We start from the raw sequence: 14,823 nt of genomic DNA, 5'->3' as shown, positions 1-14,823 counted from the left end.
AAGGTCTGATGGGTATCTAGAATTAGACAAGGCTTTCCAGACAGCGTTATCCGGAAAGCATTCACTGATGAGAGGAGGTGTAAGCTAAAACTTGAAAAAGAGGTAGGATTTGGATTGGGAAAGAAAATGGGATAAAATACGTCGCGTTAAAAGAACAGTATGAACAAAGGTGAGAAAGCAAGAAATCCTAGTATATGTTTGGAACAAAGTTCAGTTTGGTTGGAGTGATAATTTTGCATAAGTTAATACTAGAAGAGAATGTCATGGTCAGATATATCTTAAATGTCAAGTTAATGATTTTAGAATTTATCCTTTTGGCAATAAGGCTATTGCAAGTTTTTGATCAGGGAAATGGCAATATGGAAGTGTTATCTAGTAAGATTACTTTTGTGGTATCATATAGGAAAGGGACACAGATTAGTGGCAGGACAATGCAGCCATTATCTAGGCATGTGGCACAACCTAAGGTTATGGCAAAAGAAGAAAAATATGAATACAAGTGACATCTAGTAACTAAATATTAGTGGGACAAGGAGGAATAAAAGATGACTGGAAACTTTTAAGCCAACACACAAACAGGAAAAGGATTATAACCAGAAACATAGATGGGATTTGGAGGATGACTTCAGTCTACGATAAGGTTGAGCTCATGGTGTTATATTCAAGTGGAAATGTACTTATCAACTAACACTATGGAACAAAGTTTGGGAGTAAGGTCAGGACTATACATTTTAATTCAGGAGTCAAGTAGATAGTTCCAGCACTATCTGTCCTAACAACATTTAAAATGTAAAGTAAGATATAAATTTTGAAATACCCCAAAATCCAAAATTCATTCTGTGGAGAAAGCAGGTTTTTTAGCCTCAGACTCAAGGACACATCCAAAACCTACAGGTACCCCAACTAGCTTATCAACAAGTCACAGAGATTTTTCCTTTCCAGGAAACGATAAGAGTCTCTAAACTCCTTCACCACCTTTGTGGCCCACATTCCTGGGATGTGCTGTGTCAGTAAACTGATGAATCAAACAGTTCTATAAAAGCAAGTTCTCATTCCTAAGAATTTTTTTCCCTGGATGGTGAGTCCATTATTCAAAGAGGTAAATTAAAAGGAGAACTAATTCATTTATTAGTTCTACTGGTATCAAGGGAAAAAAATTTCCCTTGAGAGTTTAGACACAACCTATCATATTTGTTACTCTCATTCTGAACTGAACATGATTCAATATTTCAATATTTGAATATACTTCAACCTCCACTAGAGTTCTTCTCCAATGACTCATTATGGCATGAAAATGGCCTCTGGGTCCTCAAAGGCTATGTCAGCCCAGCACAAGCTCTAGCCAGTGGCATACTGAGCTGAAAGGCTTCAAGTACAGACCCGGCCACAGACATATGATTACTATCCAAGGATCAGCTTAATTAAATTTAGAGAGACTTTTCACCATGCTGTCCCCAACAACTCATGAAGATAATCCATTAAGGAAAAAAGGGCTATGATATGCACTAGAAGAGAAATTGGCTATAACAAAATCACACATCCTTGTAATATGAAATATTGAAATCTTCCCAAGGCTATCACTGGAAAGAGGGTGAGATGTGTCCTGTTTGGCCTCAGAGGGTAGAACTAAGACTTATGAGTAGAAGCAGGACAGCATAGTGTCTCTGATATCATAGGATCTGAGCTCAAATCCTGCCTCGGATGCCCATTACCTGTGTCACCTTGGGAAAGTCCCTTAACACCCTACTTCTCAGTTTCCTCATCTGTAATATGAAGGGGTTGAACGAGAAGGTCGCTGAGGGCCCTTCCAGCTATAGAGCTATCAACTTCTGTTTGGGGGAGGTGAAATTTGGCTTCACATACGAATCTTTTACCAATTAGCACTGTCCCAAACTAGCCTAAACTTGTTCAGAAGACAGAGTTCTCTGTCTCTGGAGGATTTCAAGCGGAAGCTGGATAATCACTTTTGGAGAATTTTGTAAAAGGGATTGATATTTCTGGTACAAGATGGATTATATCACCACTGAGGTCCCTTTGAACTTCAAGCTTTCATGAGTCCATGACTGTTCCTATTACCAGCAGAACTCCAACAAAGAGCTATGGTGCTACAGGCCCATTTGTTGGCTTACTGGATGAAGGCCCACAGGCAGATCATTCTTAGGAGTAACAAGATCCGAAATGCACAGCCATAAACAGCAACAGGTCTCAAAGGGAGCCAGCAGAGAAAGGGCCACCAGACACCATCCAACCAAGGACTCACATTTTGCTGAGTAAAATCTCTAAACATGGCTGCTAGTCTGTCATCCTCAATGTCACAGTCAGTCTTGATGGCCACATTCAGGATGTGAATTGGTTCATCCCTGGCAGTCTGTAATCCAAGCACACATACCAACAAGAAGTTATAAGATGACTAATTAAGCATCAGGAGAGGTGTGATGTGTATATATATATACACATAGGTACCACTATGTACAGAGGCAAAGCTACTTCAGTCTTGCTCAACAGGCAGCTGACAAACAGATGTAAATGGCTGCCCAACTACAAGTATACCTAGGCAAGGATGAAAACTGTTGGATACAACAAATGCACTAGGCAAAAAGTTAAAAATCCTGATTTTTTGGATTCCTGGATTATGCCTTAATTTTTTCATCTATAAAATGGGACTTCAGTGAATTGCCATCTTCTCTCTTTGATGAAGGACACCCAGAAGAGAAGGAAATCTTCTGAATGAGTTCTCTTCTACAATCTATTGAATACTGGGAATTTCTAATCGTAGAATGAACAAACTAATAGAGAAAAACTGGCTGAAGCAAATAGTCTGCTAAAAAGAGAAAGGGAAATAACAGAGGGGGAAAAATTAGAAACCAAAAGCCTACCTTCCCTCTAATCCAGAATCTTGCACTGTATCATTTGATTGGGAGAGAACACAAACCCAGGGGTTTTCAGACACAATTCAAACATAACACAAAGACAGTAAGGATAAATTCATTGTGTCTCTTCTGCTGTCCCTATTTCAAGTTAAAAAAGAATCCTCATCATGTTCCAAAGCCAGGATGCTAGTCAAACTGCTACTACATATTGTACAAACCCTGCATCAGGGCAAGAAATCTGCCTCCCCAAGAGAAGGCTCCATACCTTATCTTCATCATACAGCGAAGTGTGGCCCGCCTCAGGGAATGTAGGGCTTTGGGGTGGGGAGTCACAGAAGCAGCCCATTACTTCATCAAAAATTCTGAAATGCACCGGAGAAACACTCACCATAAAAACTCAATCTCAGGTCACCTGCAGGGGCAGCAAACTAGCCCTGCCAATCCCAGCTCTGCCAGGAAAGCATCATCTCTAACCCCTGGGCTCAAAAGCCAGCTGGATAGAGTCACCAATCAATGAATAAAGGTGACATGCAAAATTTCACCAAGTGGCAGAAATTAGGAGGATGGATTATTTAAACTTTAATAAATGATATATATTTTTTCCTGTTAAAAAAAGAATGACCTAAAAGCTTTATTTCTTTTCATATGTAAGATACGAGCATTGCTGTCATCATCGGTCTAGAAGTAACAGAAAAGCTTGGGACTGAGGCAGTGACAGACCAGTGTAATTGCCCCTCCCCCTAGGGTAATGCATCAGTATACAGCAAGAGATAGATGCTGAATGCATTTAATCAAAAGACGTATCGTCTCTGGTGGGGCTGACTCTCGTGTTGTGTTTAATTTCTCCTGACATTTCACTCATCACAGAGCGGAAAGCTCCTTCTGCTCCTGGCTCATGAGGAAAAGATGATTTTTTTTTTATTTGTTTCTTTTTCTCTGACCAGTCTCATGACACAAGTAGAGTCTAGCCTAGCATAGCCAGAGTGAGAATAAAACTAAGTGGAAAGGCAGAGAGAGGTCATAACCCTTTCTCAGGGAACATTCTCCAGAAGTCTCAGGCTTCAAGGTTACTTTAGCAATCTATTTTTCATTTTTTTTTTCCACTGATAAATTTAATTAACTTTACCAAAAAAAAATAGATGTCAATTCAGTAACAAAGACAAAACAAAAAACCATTACATCCCAAGCATGCGGCCCTTGGCCAAGTAACTCTACCCTCTCTGGCCTCATCTTTGCCTCACCTGCAAAAGGGAAACGTTGACCCTTGAAGGCCACTCCCAGCTCTAGATCGAGGATCCTGTTCTCTTTCTCTGAACTTTGGGACGGGTTCCACCCACTGTGATCAGGAAATGCCCTTATAGTCCGATTTGCCCCCTTGCCTAATTTTGCAATACTTTATACAGTGTGCACGTCCACATTTATGTCACTGTCAGTCTGTAACATTCCATTGTATTAACCTACCAATATACCCGGCAATTCCCCAACCATGGGTGTTTCAGTTAGTTCTTTCTTTTTTCTATGATTTATAATGCCACTATGAATAGCTTTGTACAAACAGGTCAGTTTTTATTTCCTTATAAATTATTTCTTTAAGATGCACTGCGATCAGCATGATACAGGCATACCTTTGGTTTTATTAACATTGCCGATGTCATAGCTGTGAGCTGGTACTCAAAGTTCTTTTAGTTCACAACTCTTAATATTTCCCTACACTTTCATTATTTGTTTACACTTAATGAACTGTCCAACCCTATTCTTTGACAATTTTAAGATACAGTTATTCTTTGAATAAAACTGAAATAGTATAGCAAAGGCACCCCTTTCTCCCCAGAGCCTCTTACCTGATAAAGTCTTCAAAGGTCCGGAAAGAGACCATCCCACCCATCCTCTGGCACGGTGGAGTGAATGAGTTGTCCAGTAGCACGTCGCTGACACTAGCTACGTGAGCCATGCCATAGTGGTTGAGGTTGGAGGAGAAGGACATTCTAAATGGCGATTTAAGCAAGCCCATTAGACGAGGAGGGGAAGGGAGGGTGGTTCTGGGAGAGGGAGAGCAACAACAGAAAGGAGGGGACGGGAGAGCACTCTTAAGTAAGGTCAAGTGGCAGGCCAGATCTGGTTTTTTACCCATTCCAGACACTAATGTCTTTATTATATTTATATTAACCCTTTAATTCAAGCTACTCCCAAGCACAAATATGTGTTTTCTCATCTCAGAAATTATCTAATGAAATCTTTCCTGTCAGTGCTAACAGCATAGTGGCTTCATGCTACTAATGAGTTTAGTAGCATACTTGGGGTTAAAAAACCATCCTGTACCTTCCACCCCCCCCAAAAAAATATCTCCTTCAAGAGGGAGAAATCAGCAAGCAAGTAAACTGTTACTATGCAATGCCCAAAGGATTTTTCTTTTGGAACTCTAACAAATTAAGGATTCACAGATACATACAAGGACAACTCTAGTTTAAGGCATTTGAAAAGGTTTAGTAAATCATTACAAACAACATTATTTACAGAACTAGTTACTGTCTTAAAAAAGAAAGAAAGAAAGAAAGAAGAGGTGCTTGCTCCTTCCAGTTTGATAGCCATTATTCTCTCTCTACTTCTTTTTGGGGGTGGGAGGATTTATTTTAAAACTGTCAGCACCAAACTGTAACTACCCCTTTTCCTCATTTTAAACAGGCTCACCATAGCACCATTAGCTATAGAGAATCCTCTCTGTAATTCACTATGATTTACAGAAGTACAGAGCATGGGTTTCAAAATGTACAAGTAAGCATGCAAAGCAGCTGAATACGGAAGCCTGAAGGGAACTGAGCCAAAGTGTACATTTTAAAAGTACACTGGACACACATATATTCCATGAAACCCCTCAGCAGAAGCTGATAAATAAACAATAGAAAGTGCTTCCAAACATAGAGAGGATCTGGGAAAGAGCTCAGTCTCTGGGATGCCTCCAGAACTATGTTTAATGTAAGCTCCAAGCAAACCTTCCGAACCAGAGCTAAGTGGCTACAAGGCAATACGATGACACTGTAACTTTGGGGTACAAATGGAAAGTTCTCCTTGAAATGTACCACCTGCAGTGCGGCAAGGGGAGTTAAAGGAGACAGACTGCAATGTGGACTTTTGGTGCATGCTGCACACTGTTGCAAATCATCATAAAAGGTAATGGAATTCTTTATAGGAAGGGAGTGCTGTTCACACAGACTGTACAGACTGACACTCCAGGTTTTTATTCCTTGGGCAAATGAGGACTATGAAAAAGGTGCTTCATCTTTTGTCAGTATCAGGGAGTAGAAAAGCTGAGGGAGGGGGAAGCACTGATACTATGAAACATAAATGTAGCTCCCATCAAGCCCTAAAAAGGTGTCTGCTCGACACTGAAATCCATTGTTAAAATGAACATAGAAAAATGCAACTTCTTAGTATCAGCCTCCTTTTCTCTAGCATCACTTGGTGTAGCCAATAAAGGAACAAGTTCATGAGGCCTTAAGAGTCTCTTTTCTACCAACATGTCATTAGACATGAAAGGAATAAAAGTTAAAGATGGAATTTAGAGGAATTACCCTCCGGAGAGGTAAAGTCTGCAGCAAACAAAGGGTTAAAGATCTCTTCAATTTAAAGAACACCAGGGAAGATAAACCTCTGAGCTACCTCTATCACCACACCAGCTACAGTGGCAAGATGCAAGTAGTACAGGGTTAACCCAACTCCCCAGCAGAAACAGACAAGGAAAACCAACAAATGGTTTTCTAGGTTCTCCAAAAGTCAATTCTAAAAGTTATTCTGATTACCTGATATTGGGGGAAAATTAGGGATAACAGCAAATTGTTGGAATAAAACATATGTCTACATCTATTTGGATATAGATATGATGGTGCACAGAAAGCTGGTTTCTATCTTGTCCCATGTCGTTGTGTAGATTGGATTCCAGCAGGAACTAACAACCTCTTCTGCTTATATCATAGAGTCACACTTATTTTAGGAGGAGGAGGAAGCAGACAAACTAGTATTTTATTTGAATTATATTAATTCATAATATATTCAGAGATTTACTTATCTTAAACATTCTTCTCCAGCTTTAATCAAATTACAAAGCAATAAGCCTCAATATCAACATCATTAAAACCATGGTATTTTTATATTTTAATTTTAGGGAAATCTCACAATTGATGAAACATGAGATCAGCTATTTCTGGATTTGCATTCCTCCAACAGGAGGAACATAGGGAGATGAAAAAAATAAGAAGTCATTTACAAGGACAGGAGAAGCTTTAGAGGTTCTCCTCCCCAAACCCTTAAACTCCCTGCCAGAGGGCTCAGCAAAAGAGGAAGTTTCCGGCAAAGCTATATATCAGGACACTCTATCTATCTGTACACTCTCTGTCAAATGCCATTGCGGAGTTTCTCCAGACAGGCTGTTCATTTAAGTACTTTTAGGCAGCTGCAAGGAAAAGCTGAACACATGTTTTCCAAACAGGGAGAATTATAATTTAGTGTGTCCAAAGGGGAGATCAGGATTTCCTGGGGAAGGCAAACATATCAGCATGTCAAGTTATTGCTTCTTCGTTTCACTAATTCTAAGTTATAAAAAGCACTTTTAATTGGAAAAGAAACTAAACATACAGTACCTGTTTAGCGTGGGGATGTTCCCTCTGTAATTAAACAACCACAGTTAGTTACTGATAGGTTAGTGAAAGCCATAATAAAAGAACTGTCAGAGCAGATACAGACCAGTAGCAAAGAGCTCCTGTATAGCAGCTCTGGTATTCATCAGACTTAATTAAGTGATCATTACCCCTCAACCTCCAGAGTGCCTCCAAAGAGGCATGCCTCCTGACCTAGCTTACCACAGCAGCTGTTGGTATAAAGGGTCACACAGAATGTATTTTCTTCTAAAGTTCTATTACAAAGAATAATACCATGTAATAGAGAAGCATAGACTTTTGCAAACTCATTTAAATTATACTATAGGGTGCACACCAAAAGCTCTTAGCATGAGGATTAGTGTTTGCAAAATAGATTGACAATGGCTCTAGAAAATCTTCTTTGAGGTTTTACAGAACTAGTAAAGAATAACAGGGAAGCCCTGGGCAGCTTCCTCTCTTTTTGCCTGCTTTTCTAGGCACAGGTAATGGGTGGTCAGGCCATTCTCAAAGGGAAGGAATCCAGGAGTTTAGGTTCCCAGTTGCCCCTTCTGGTTGGTCTCTTAACTAACACCCTTCTTCCCAAAGTGGTAAAGAAAATCAGTGGGACTACAGGACCTTAAAAGAAGCCAAGAGAATATAGGAACACTGACCATATGTGGCTATACAACATTATAAAAGTACAGAATAATTAATAAAAGAACACAGGACAATAATTGCATCTCAACTATGGGGAGCTAAGCTCCTAGGCACATTAAGAACAAAAATGTCAAGAAAAAAGGCAAAAGAGGTCCAAAAAGCCAATGAAGAAAAGAATACCCTAAAGAGCAAAACTGGACAAATGGAAAAGGAAGTCCAAAAGATTACTGAAGAAAATACTTCCTTGAAAATTAGAATAGAGCAATTGGAAACTAGTGACTTTATGAGAAATCAAGACACTGTAAAACAAATCTAAAAGAATGAAAAATTAGAAAACAATGTGAAATATCTCATTGGAAAAACAACTGACCTAGAAAATAGATCCAGGAGAGAGAATTTAAAAATTATTGGACTATCTGAAAGCCATGATCAAAAAAAGAGTCTAGACATCATCTTTCAAGGAATGATCAAGGAAAACTGCCCTGGTATTTTAGAACCAGAGGGCAAAATAGAAATTGAAAGAATCCACCGATCTCCTCCTGAAAGAGATCCCCAAAGGAAAACTCCTAGGAATGTTGTAGCCAAATTCCAGAGCTTCCAGGTCAAGGAGAAAATATTACAAGCAGCCAGAAAGAAACAATTCAAGTATTGTGGAAATACAATCAGGATAACATAAGATTTAGCTGCTTCTACATTATGGGACCGCAGGGCATGGAATATAATATTCCGGAGGGCAAAGGAGATAGGATTACAACCCATAATCACCTACCCAGCAAAACTGAGTATAATTCTTCAGGGGAAAAAATGGTCATTCAGTGAAATAGAGGACTTTCAAGCATTCTTGATGAAAAGACCAGAGCTGAATAGAAAATCTGACTTTCTAATACAAGACTCAAGTGGAACATGAAGAGGTAAACAGGAAAGAGAAATCATAAGAGACTTATTAAGGTTGAACTGTTTACATTCCTGCATGGAAAGATGATATTTGCAACTCATGAGACCTTTGTCAGTATTAGGGTAGTTGGAGGGAAAAAATTTTATGTATGTATATATAGATAGATAAATAGATAGATGGATGGAGGGCACAGGGTGAGTTGAAGATGAAGGGGGTCATATCTGGAGAATAAAATTTAAGGGGCGAGAGAGGATTATACTAGGAGAAGGAGAAAGGGTAAGGTAGAACGGGGTAAATTATCTCACACACACAAAAAAAAAAAAAAAACAAAAAACAGAAAAGAAAAAGCTGTTACAGTAGAGGGGAACCGGGGGAAGGTGAGAGGAAATGAGTAAATCTTATTCTCATAGGATTTGACTTAAGGAGGGTATAACATACACACTCAATCGGGTACGGAAATCTGTCTTACCTTACAGGAAAATAGGAGGGGAAGGGGACAAGAGAGTAGGGGGGATGATAGAGAGGAGGGCAGATTGGGAAAGGGGGTAATCAGAAGCAAATACTTCTGAAGAGAGACAGGGTCAAAAGAAAGAATAGAATAAATGGGGGGGGGCGGGATAGGATTAAGGAAAATAGAGATAGTTTTTCACAGCATGTCTACCATGGAAGTGTTTTGCATAACTGTACATGTATAGCCTATATTGAGTTGCTTGCCTTTTCAATGAGGGTGGTTGGGGAGGGAGGAAGGAATAAAATTGGAACCCAAAGTTTTAAAAACACATGTTTAAAAAAAATGTAAAAAAATAAAATAAAATAAAATAAAAATGAGAAAAAAAAAAGGACAAAAATGTCACAGAACACAAAGCTGGTGAATACTAGAATGTTCTCTAACAATGTGCCAGAACCAAAGTTAAGAGATTAGAACATGGGAGTGGAAATGGAAAAGCAAGGATCCAAGAAACTTACTAAAATACAAAACACATCTTCTCAAATGGATAAAGTAAATCAGCTTCCCTAGTGTTCAAAAGGCAGAGATACTTACTACCCATCTTTTTGGGGTATGGTGAGGGTTGGTTCATAGACACCTTACCCCCTAACACTGTCCCATGAGAGGGCAAAGGATTCTATTAGCCCTTAATTTGCTATTAGGGTTTTCTGGCACACAAAGGACTTAATGGGTAGAAAGAACATAGTGGGTGGTGCTCATGATATGTGGGTAGGAGGATAGAGGGAAGGAAATGATGCACTTTCTTTGGCAGTGAAAGAAACAGCATAGATTGAGCTGGATATATAAATAAAAGCCTGTGACATATCACTGCACACAAGCAGTGTAACGGCATGTGATTTGTGGCCAGCAATGCTCTTTGCATCAAACATATAATACAAAGTGAATTCCTAAGACAGCAGGAGTAACTTTTCCTAGAACAAATATCTGAAGAAAAACCCGTACTGTTTTGGGATGTGCCCAAACTTTTGGAACCTCTCTCCTATAGGAATGATTTCAGTCCTAAGAAAAGGTGCTTGGTCGTCAAGCCTTTGTCCATGTAAACACCCAGGGAAAGGAAGCACTGGGTTCAAAACTACAGTGAAGAATGGCTAGCTAGAGATGTGATGCCAGAGAACAAATGAAAAAACACAGGTAAACTATCCTTTGACAAAGCAAAAAAGGATGTGGTACAGTAGTAACACAGCCAGAGCTCAGAATAGGAAAAGAAGCATCCCACAACCAAAACAGCCCCTGGCTGGATTCATCTAGGCTTCAGCAGTTCAGACTTCAGTGCAATCCATTCTAATTGTACCACTCTATTAGACCCTTTGAGGTCTCGCTGCTTTTGTACCTAACACAGACTCCGGGGTCTCACTGCTTTGGGCTCTCACTACACAGTCAGTTACTCTAAATCTGAGTTTCTACTACAGTAGAAATTAAAATGAAAAGAAAATATAAAATCACATTCAGGAACAACTCTCCCTGTCTTGCAGGATGTCCTCAACTACCTTGTTTTAGGAATTTTTACCATCTGCACTATATAGGACAAAAATATAACTTCTAGCATCTCTAATTTTTAAAGTGACAGTCCCAAATTATATGGTAATTTTAGTGCTCATCTCTCCTCTTTTGTAGAACACACACTTCAGGGGACAGGGAAAAAAAGAAAACTATTTTCTGAAGCATTTTCTGATCTATGCCTCTCTCTCCTGAGAACTACATTCTTTAGTATTTTGAAAAAGGACATTCCAATCAATGTAAGAATATTTAACAGAAGAAAACAGCAAAGTGGGCATTATGGTAGTACACAAGAAAACCAGTTTGTGGCTTGTGCAAAATAATAAACAACAAAAAGAGGGTTGCAGATAAGTCAAGTGTACTTTTATGCAGTTAAAATCGAGAGACTGTCATATATATATACACAGCACATTCATCTGCATAAAGAGCCCAAAGAGGTCATCTGTGAGCAGACAATCAAGATCACATTCAAATACACAAGTAAGATATAAATTTTCTCCTCAAAGCACATGAGGATCAGTGCTTAGACTTTGAGGGGCACTTTTCTTACGATTATTCCTCAGCCATAATATTGGGATCAATGCTGCAATCCCTGTCCACCCACCCAATAACCCCATTTTTACAAAAGAAGTAAATGAGAACACCAAAGAGGTTGAGTGTTAGAGGATACGGAGGCTAATCGTACCAAAACCTCTGATTCTGGAATTTTCTGGATTCTAAGTTCCTAGGGACAGCAATTCAATGCTGATATAGACCTCAAAGAAGGACAACAGAGATACTCGAATTTTGCCTTTGATTTTATTGATTTGACTGCCCTGAATGGTTGGAGAAGAGATTCTGCTTCAACATGAATACAAACCCTGGGATGCTGCCTGCTAGCTATACTTTCTTAATTTAAGAAACACTGTCTTCTTAGGGAATTACAAGTTCTCCAAGTTTTTTTCCATCCCTTCCAGCTCAACTGAATTTTACTAGGTTCTATCTGGACCCGCATAAATCTTGTATTGTATAAAAATGCTCCTATAACTTTTTCCTAAGTTAAAAAAGTTTCTACATGAAAATAAGGGTGGTACATACAAGCAAGTACTGGTTTTATCAAGCTGGGATTCAGACCCAGTGTAGGTCAAGTCTTCTGAAATCAGGCAGCAAACCAGAATCAGAAGAGGTCAGCTGAATAACCACTAACAGCAGTACCAAAGGAGAAGCAATTTGACCAGCTGTGATCAGTGGTGGTATACTTGTGTTCCTACAATTTTTTAGGAAAATACCAACCAAGGGACTATATAAAACTCATTTGGACAATTTGTTCCTATTGTTTTCTCTCTCCCTACCCTTGCAGCTCAGATGCCCTGAATCCATTGGTAAGCTCCAATTTGGAAAGAAATCATCATTGCTCTATACAGCTGCCGCCCTTTCAAAGCCTGTATTTGCTCTGCTGGAAGATCCTGCACTTTCTGAAGCAGACAAGCCAACAGGGCTACAACATAATACTGCTGCCTGCTGTCTAATTAGCCACAAACTCACAGCATGAAACTACAGGGATTTACAGGTGCCCTGGATTCTGCTTCTTTCTTCCCTCCTGGAATGAGCTAGTCTTCTTCAACAAGGAGGGACCTAATGATAGATTGGAGAGTTCTACACCAAACTCTCCAACCTTCCAAGTCTAGAGTTACAAAATAACACAGCAGAGACCAGAAGTTGAGTGACTGATCCCAGAGGACACTTGGGTAAGCACTTAAGCCGGCTGAGAAGCTTCCCTTCTGCCAGATGCCTGCATCTCATCAATAGACTACTGTGCATGGGGCAGGCAAACACTGCAGGACTCATTTATGTACAGCCCTTTCGGCCTACAAGCAAATGCAAGTCATTGTTATGAAGTGCTACAAGTTAGCTGGATCTTAAGTCTCCTAATACAAGCCAAGGAAGGGAGGAACCTCCAGGAAATCAAAAATTATCCAAACTCTTAAAAATGGCAGTGGGCTGCATGATATTAATCACATTGAAGGAGTTTGGTCTCTAACCTTCCCCATGAATATGAAGGTTTCAGAGACTACCAACAGACAACTAAGCAATGATACAAATCTAAATCCTAAAGGTCTGGACCCTGGCATGAGCCAGGGGCAGAAAGGGAGCCAAACTCTTCTGGAGGGAAATAAAACATTGGAGAAGAACTACAAAGAGCTGCGAGGGTATACCTCAAAACCTACTTCACTAAACCATGAATTTCTACCTACAAAAGTATAAGGTAAGAAACCACCACTCAGGGCTCCTCCACCAGGAAATAAAAATAGAAACACACAGTAGAATACATCTCAATCTCCTATGCCAGCTCTGAGGCTTCCTCCTTGCTACAGATTAAGAGGCAGAAATACACATGAATAACACAGCTAGATGTTTGGCAGTGTTCACTGCAGGGCAAGTCTTTATCATGTACCACATATAGTACTGCATGCATATCAGTAGTAAATGTATGTAATAAAGCATTCTACACCTAGACTCACCTAAAGAGAGCTATACATATGTATATTAAAGAAGTACAACCTACTGACTAAATTATAATTTGCTTTTTCCAGAGTATTTTAAGATAACCAATATATCCAAAGCTAAGGATATGCCTGTCTCAAGATTAAATGAGGTGGGGGGGGGGGGGGGAGAAGACATTCAGAACCATCTTTTTGTGTATAAAGTTGTTAAATCACCAAAACCAGTGAGTAACAAACCTCACTGCTGCTAGATTTGGGTTCTAGAGCACACCCACTCACCCCCACACACACCTCCCCCCACCCCCCCTCTCTCTCCTAAATCATAGGAAGAGGAAAGGAAGAATCAATTCCTAACACTCATCATCAAGAAATGGTGAAGGGGACAGACCAAGCTCTGGGATTAATCAATGTAAAATACTGACTGAATTCACTAAAGAGCTGGGCTGATGGAATCTCAGACAAGACGAATTAGGTCTTGGAAGACTGGGCAATAGCAAAATGCTCTCATTGTGCAGAGCAGCTGCTCTAGTAAACATATGCACCTAAAAGGAGGATGTATAGATGGCAAAATGACTGAAGAATCTCATTCGGTCTCCTCACAAGTGCCAAATACTAACTATGATCACAGATCATCCTCAAAAAAAAAAAACTGAGAAAATACCAAAGCAAGCTAGACCTTAAGACCAGACCACAAGCACAATATGTCCCTTACAATGAGAAAAAATGGAAAAAAAGACACAGAAATCTTTATGCAAAGGCACCATTTAGCTACGTATGTCAGAACACTGAATTTTGACACATGTCAAGAATCTCTCAAGTCATCACTGTAGTAAAGGCAATTCAAGAGGAAAAGGTTACCCAAGGTCAACTGCCTTGAATAACGCTATGCACCCCAAATCTAATGGCGGATGAGCCTCAGCCATGACAAGAGAGTTGGAAATAACAGAAACCAACTTGGTAATAATCAATGAAAACCCAAACAGAGATTAGTGCAGGTACTAACTGGCAAAAAGATGCTATAGGGAAGAATTAATGAGTGCAGAAGAAAGCACAGCAATCTAAAGGATAAAGCATAACCAAAGTAAGCTGCCAACATAGTGTCTCCTCAATAACATCCTGAAGTGGTGGGCCCGCACTCTCCTCTGAGACTATCCTCATTCATTTACAGTAGCAATAATTTGTATTTTATCTATTTCTATGAAGATCAGAAAAAACCCTTTTGAGACACAGACTGACCTTCAAAACAAACAGCATCCACAGTACTTTTCCACAATACCTCAAT

The 14,823-nt window shown here is 39.6% G+C and overlaps 1 protein-coding gene across 5 annotated transcripts in view; it reads right to left on the bottom strand.

Annotated features, from left to right (window-relative positions):
* The window catches only part of ACACA (acetyl-CoA carboxylase alpha), a 238,786-nt gene that overhangs the window by 123,781 nt on the left and 100,182 nt on the right, over window positions 1–14,823 (bottom strand). For 4 of the 5 annotated variants that reach the window (XM_027870541.1, XM_027870545.1, XM_027870544.1 and 1 more), the window contains 4 exons: window positions 7,505–7,528; window positions 4,712–4,855; window positions 3,136–3,232; window positions 2,261–2,368 (listed from right to left, as the gene is read on the bottom strand). In XM_027870541.1, the coding sequence (XP_027726342.1) occupies window positions 2,261–2,368; window positions 3,136–3,232; window positions 4,712–4,855; window positions 7,505–7,528 (373 nt within the window). The remainder of the gene's footprint in view (window positions 1–2,260; window positions 2,369–3,135; window positions 3,233–4,711; window positions 4,856–7,504; window positions 7,529–14,823) is intronic. The other variant, XM_027870542.1, reaches the window with a different exon arrangement.

The sequence above is a fragment of the Vombatus ursinus genome, unplaced genomic scaffold (assembly GCF_900497805.2).
Source record: "Vombatus ursinus unplaced genomic scaffold, bare-nosed wombat genome assembly UNPS02014797.1, whole genome shotgun sequence".
Classification (NCBI taxonomy): domain Eukaryota; kingdom Metazoa; phylum Chordata; class Mammalia; order Diprotodontia; family Vombatidae; genus Vombatus; species Vombatus ursinus.
This window is presented reverse-complemented; position numbering and strand designations above follow the sequence as displayed.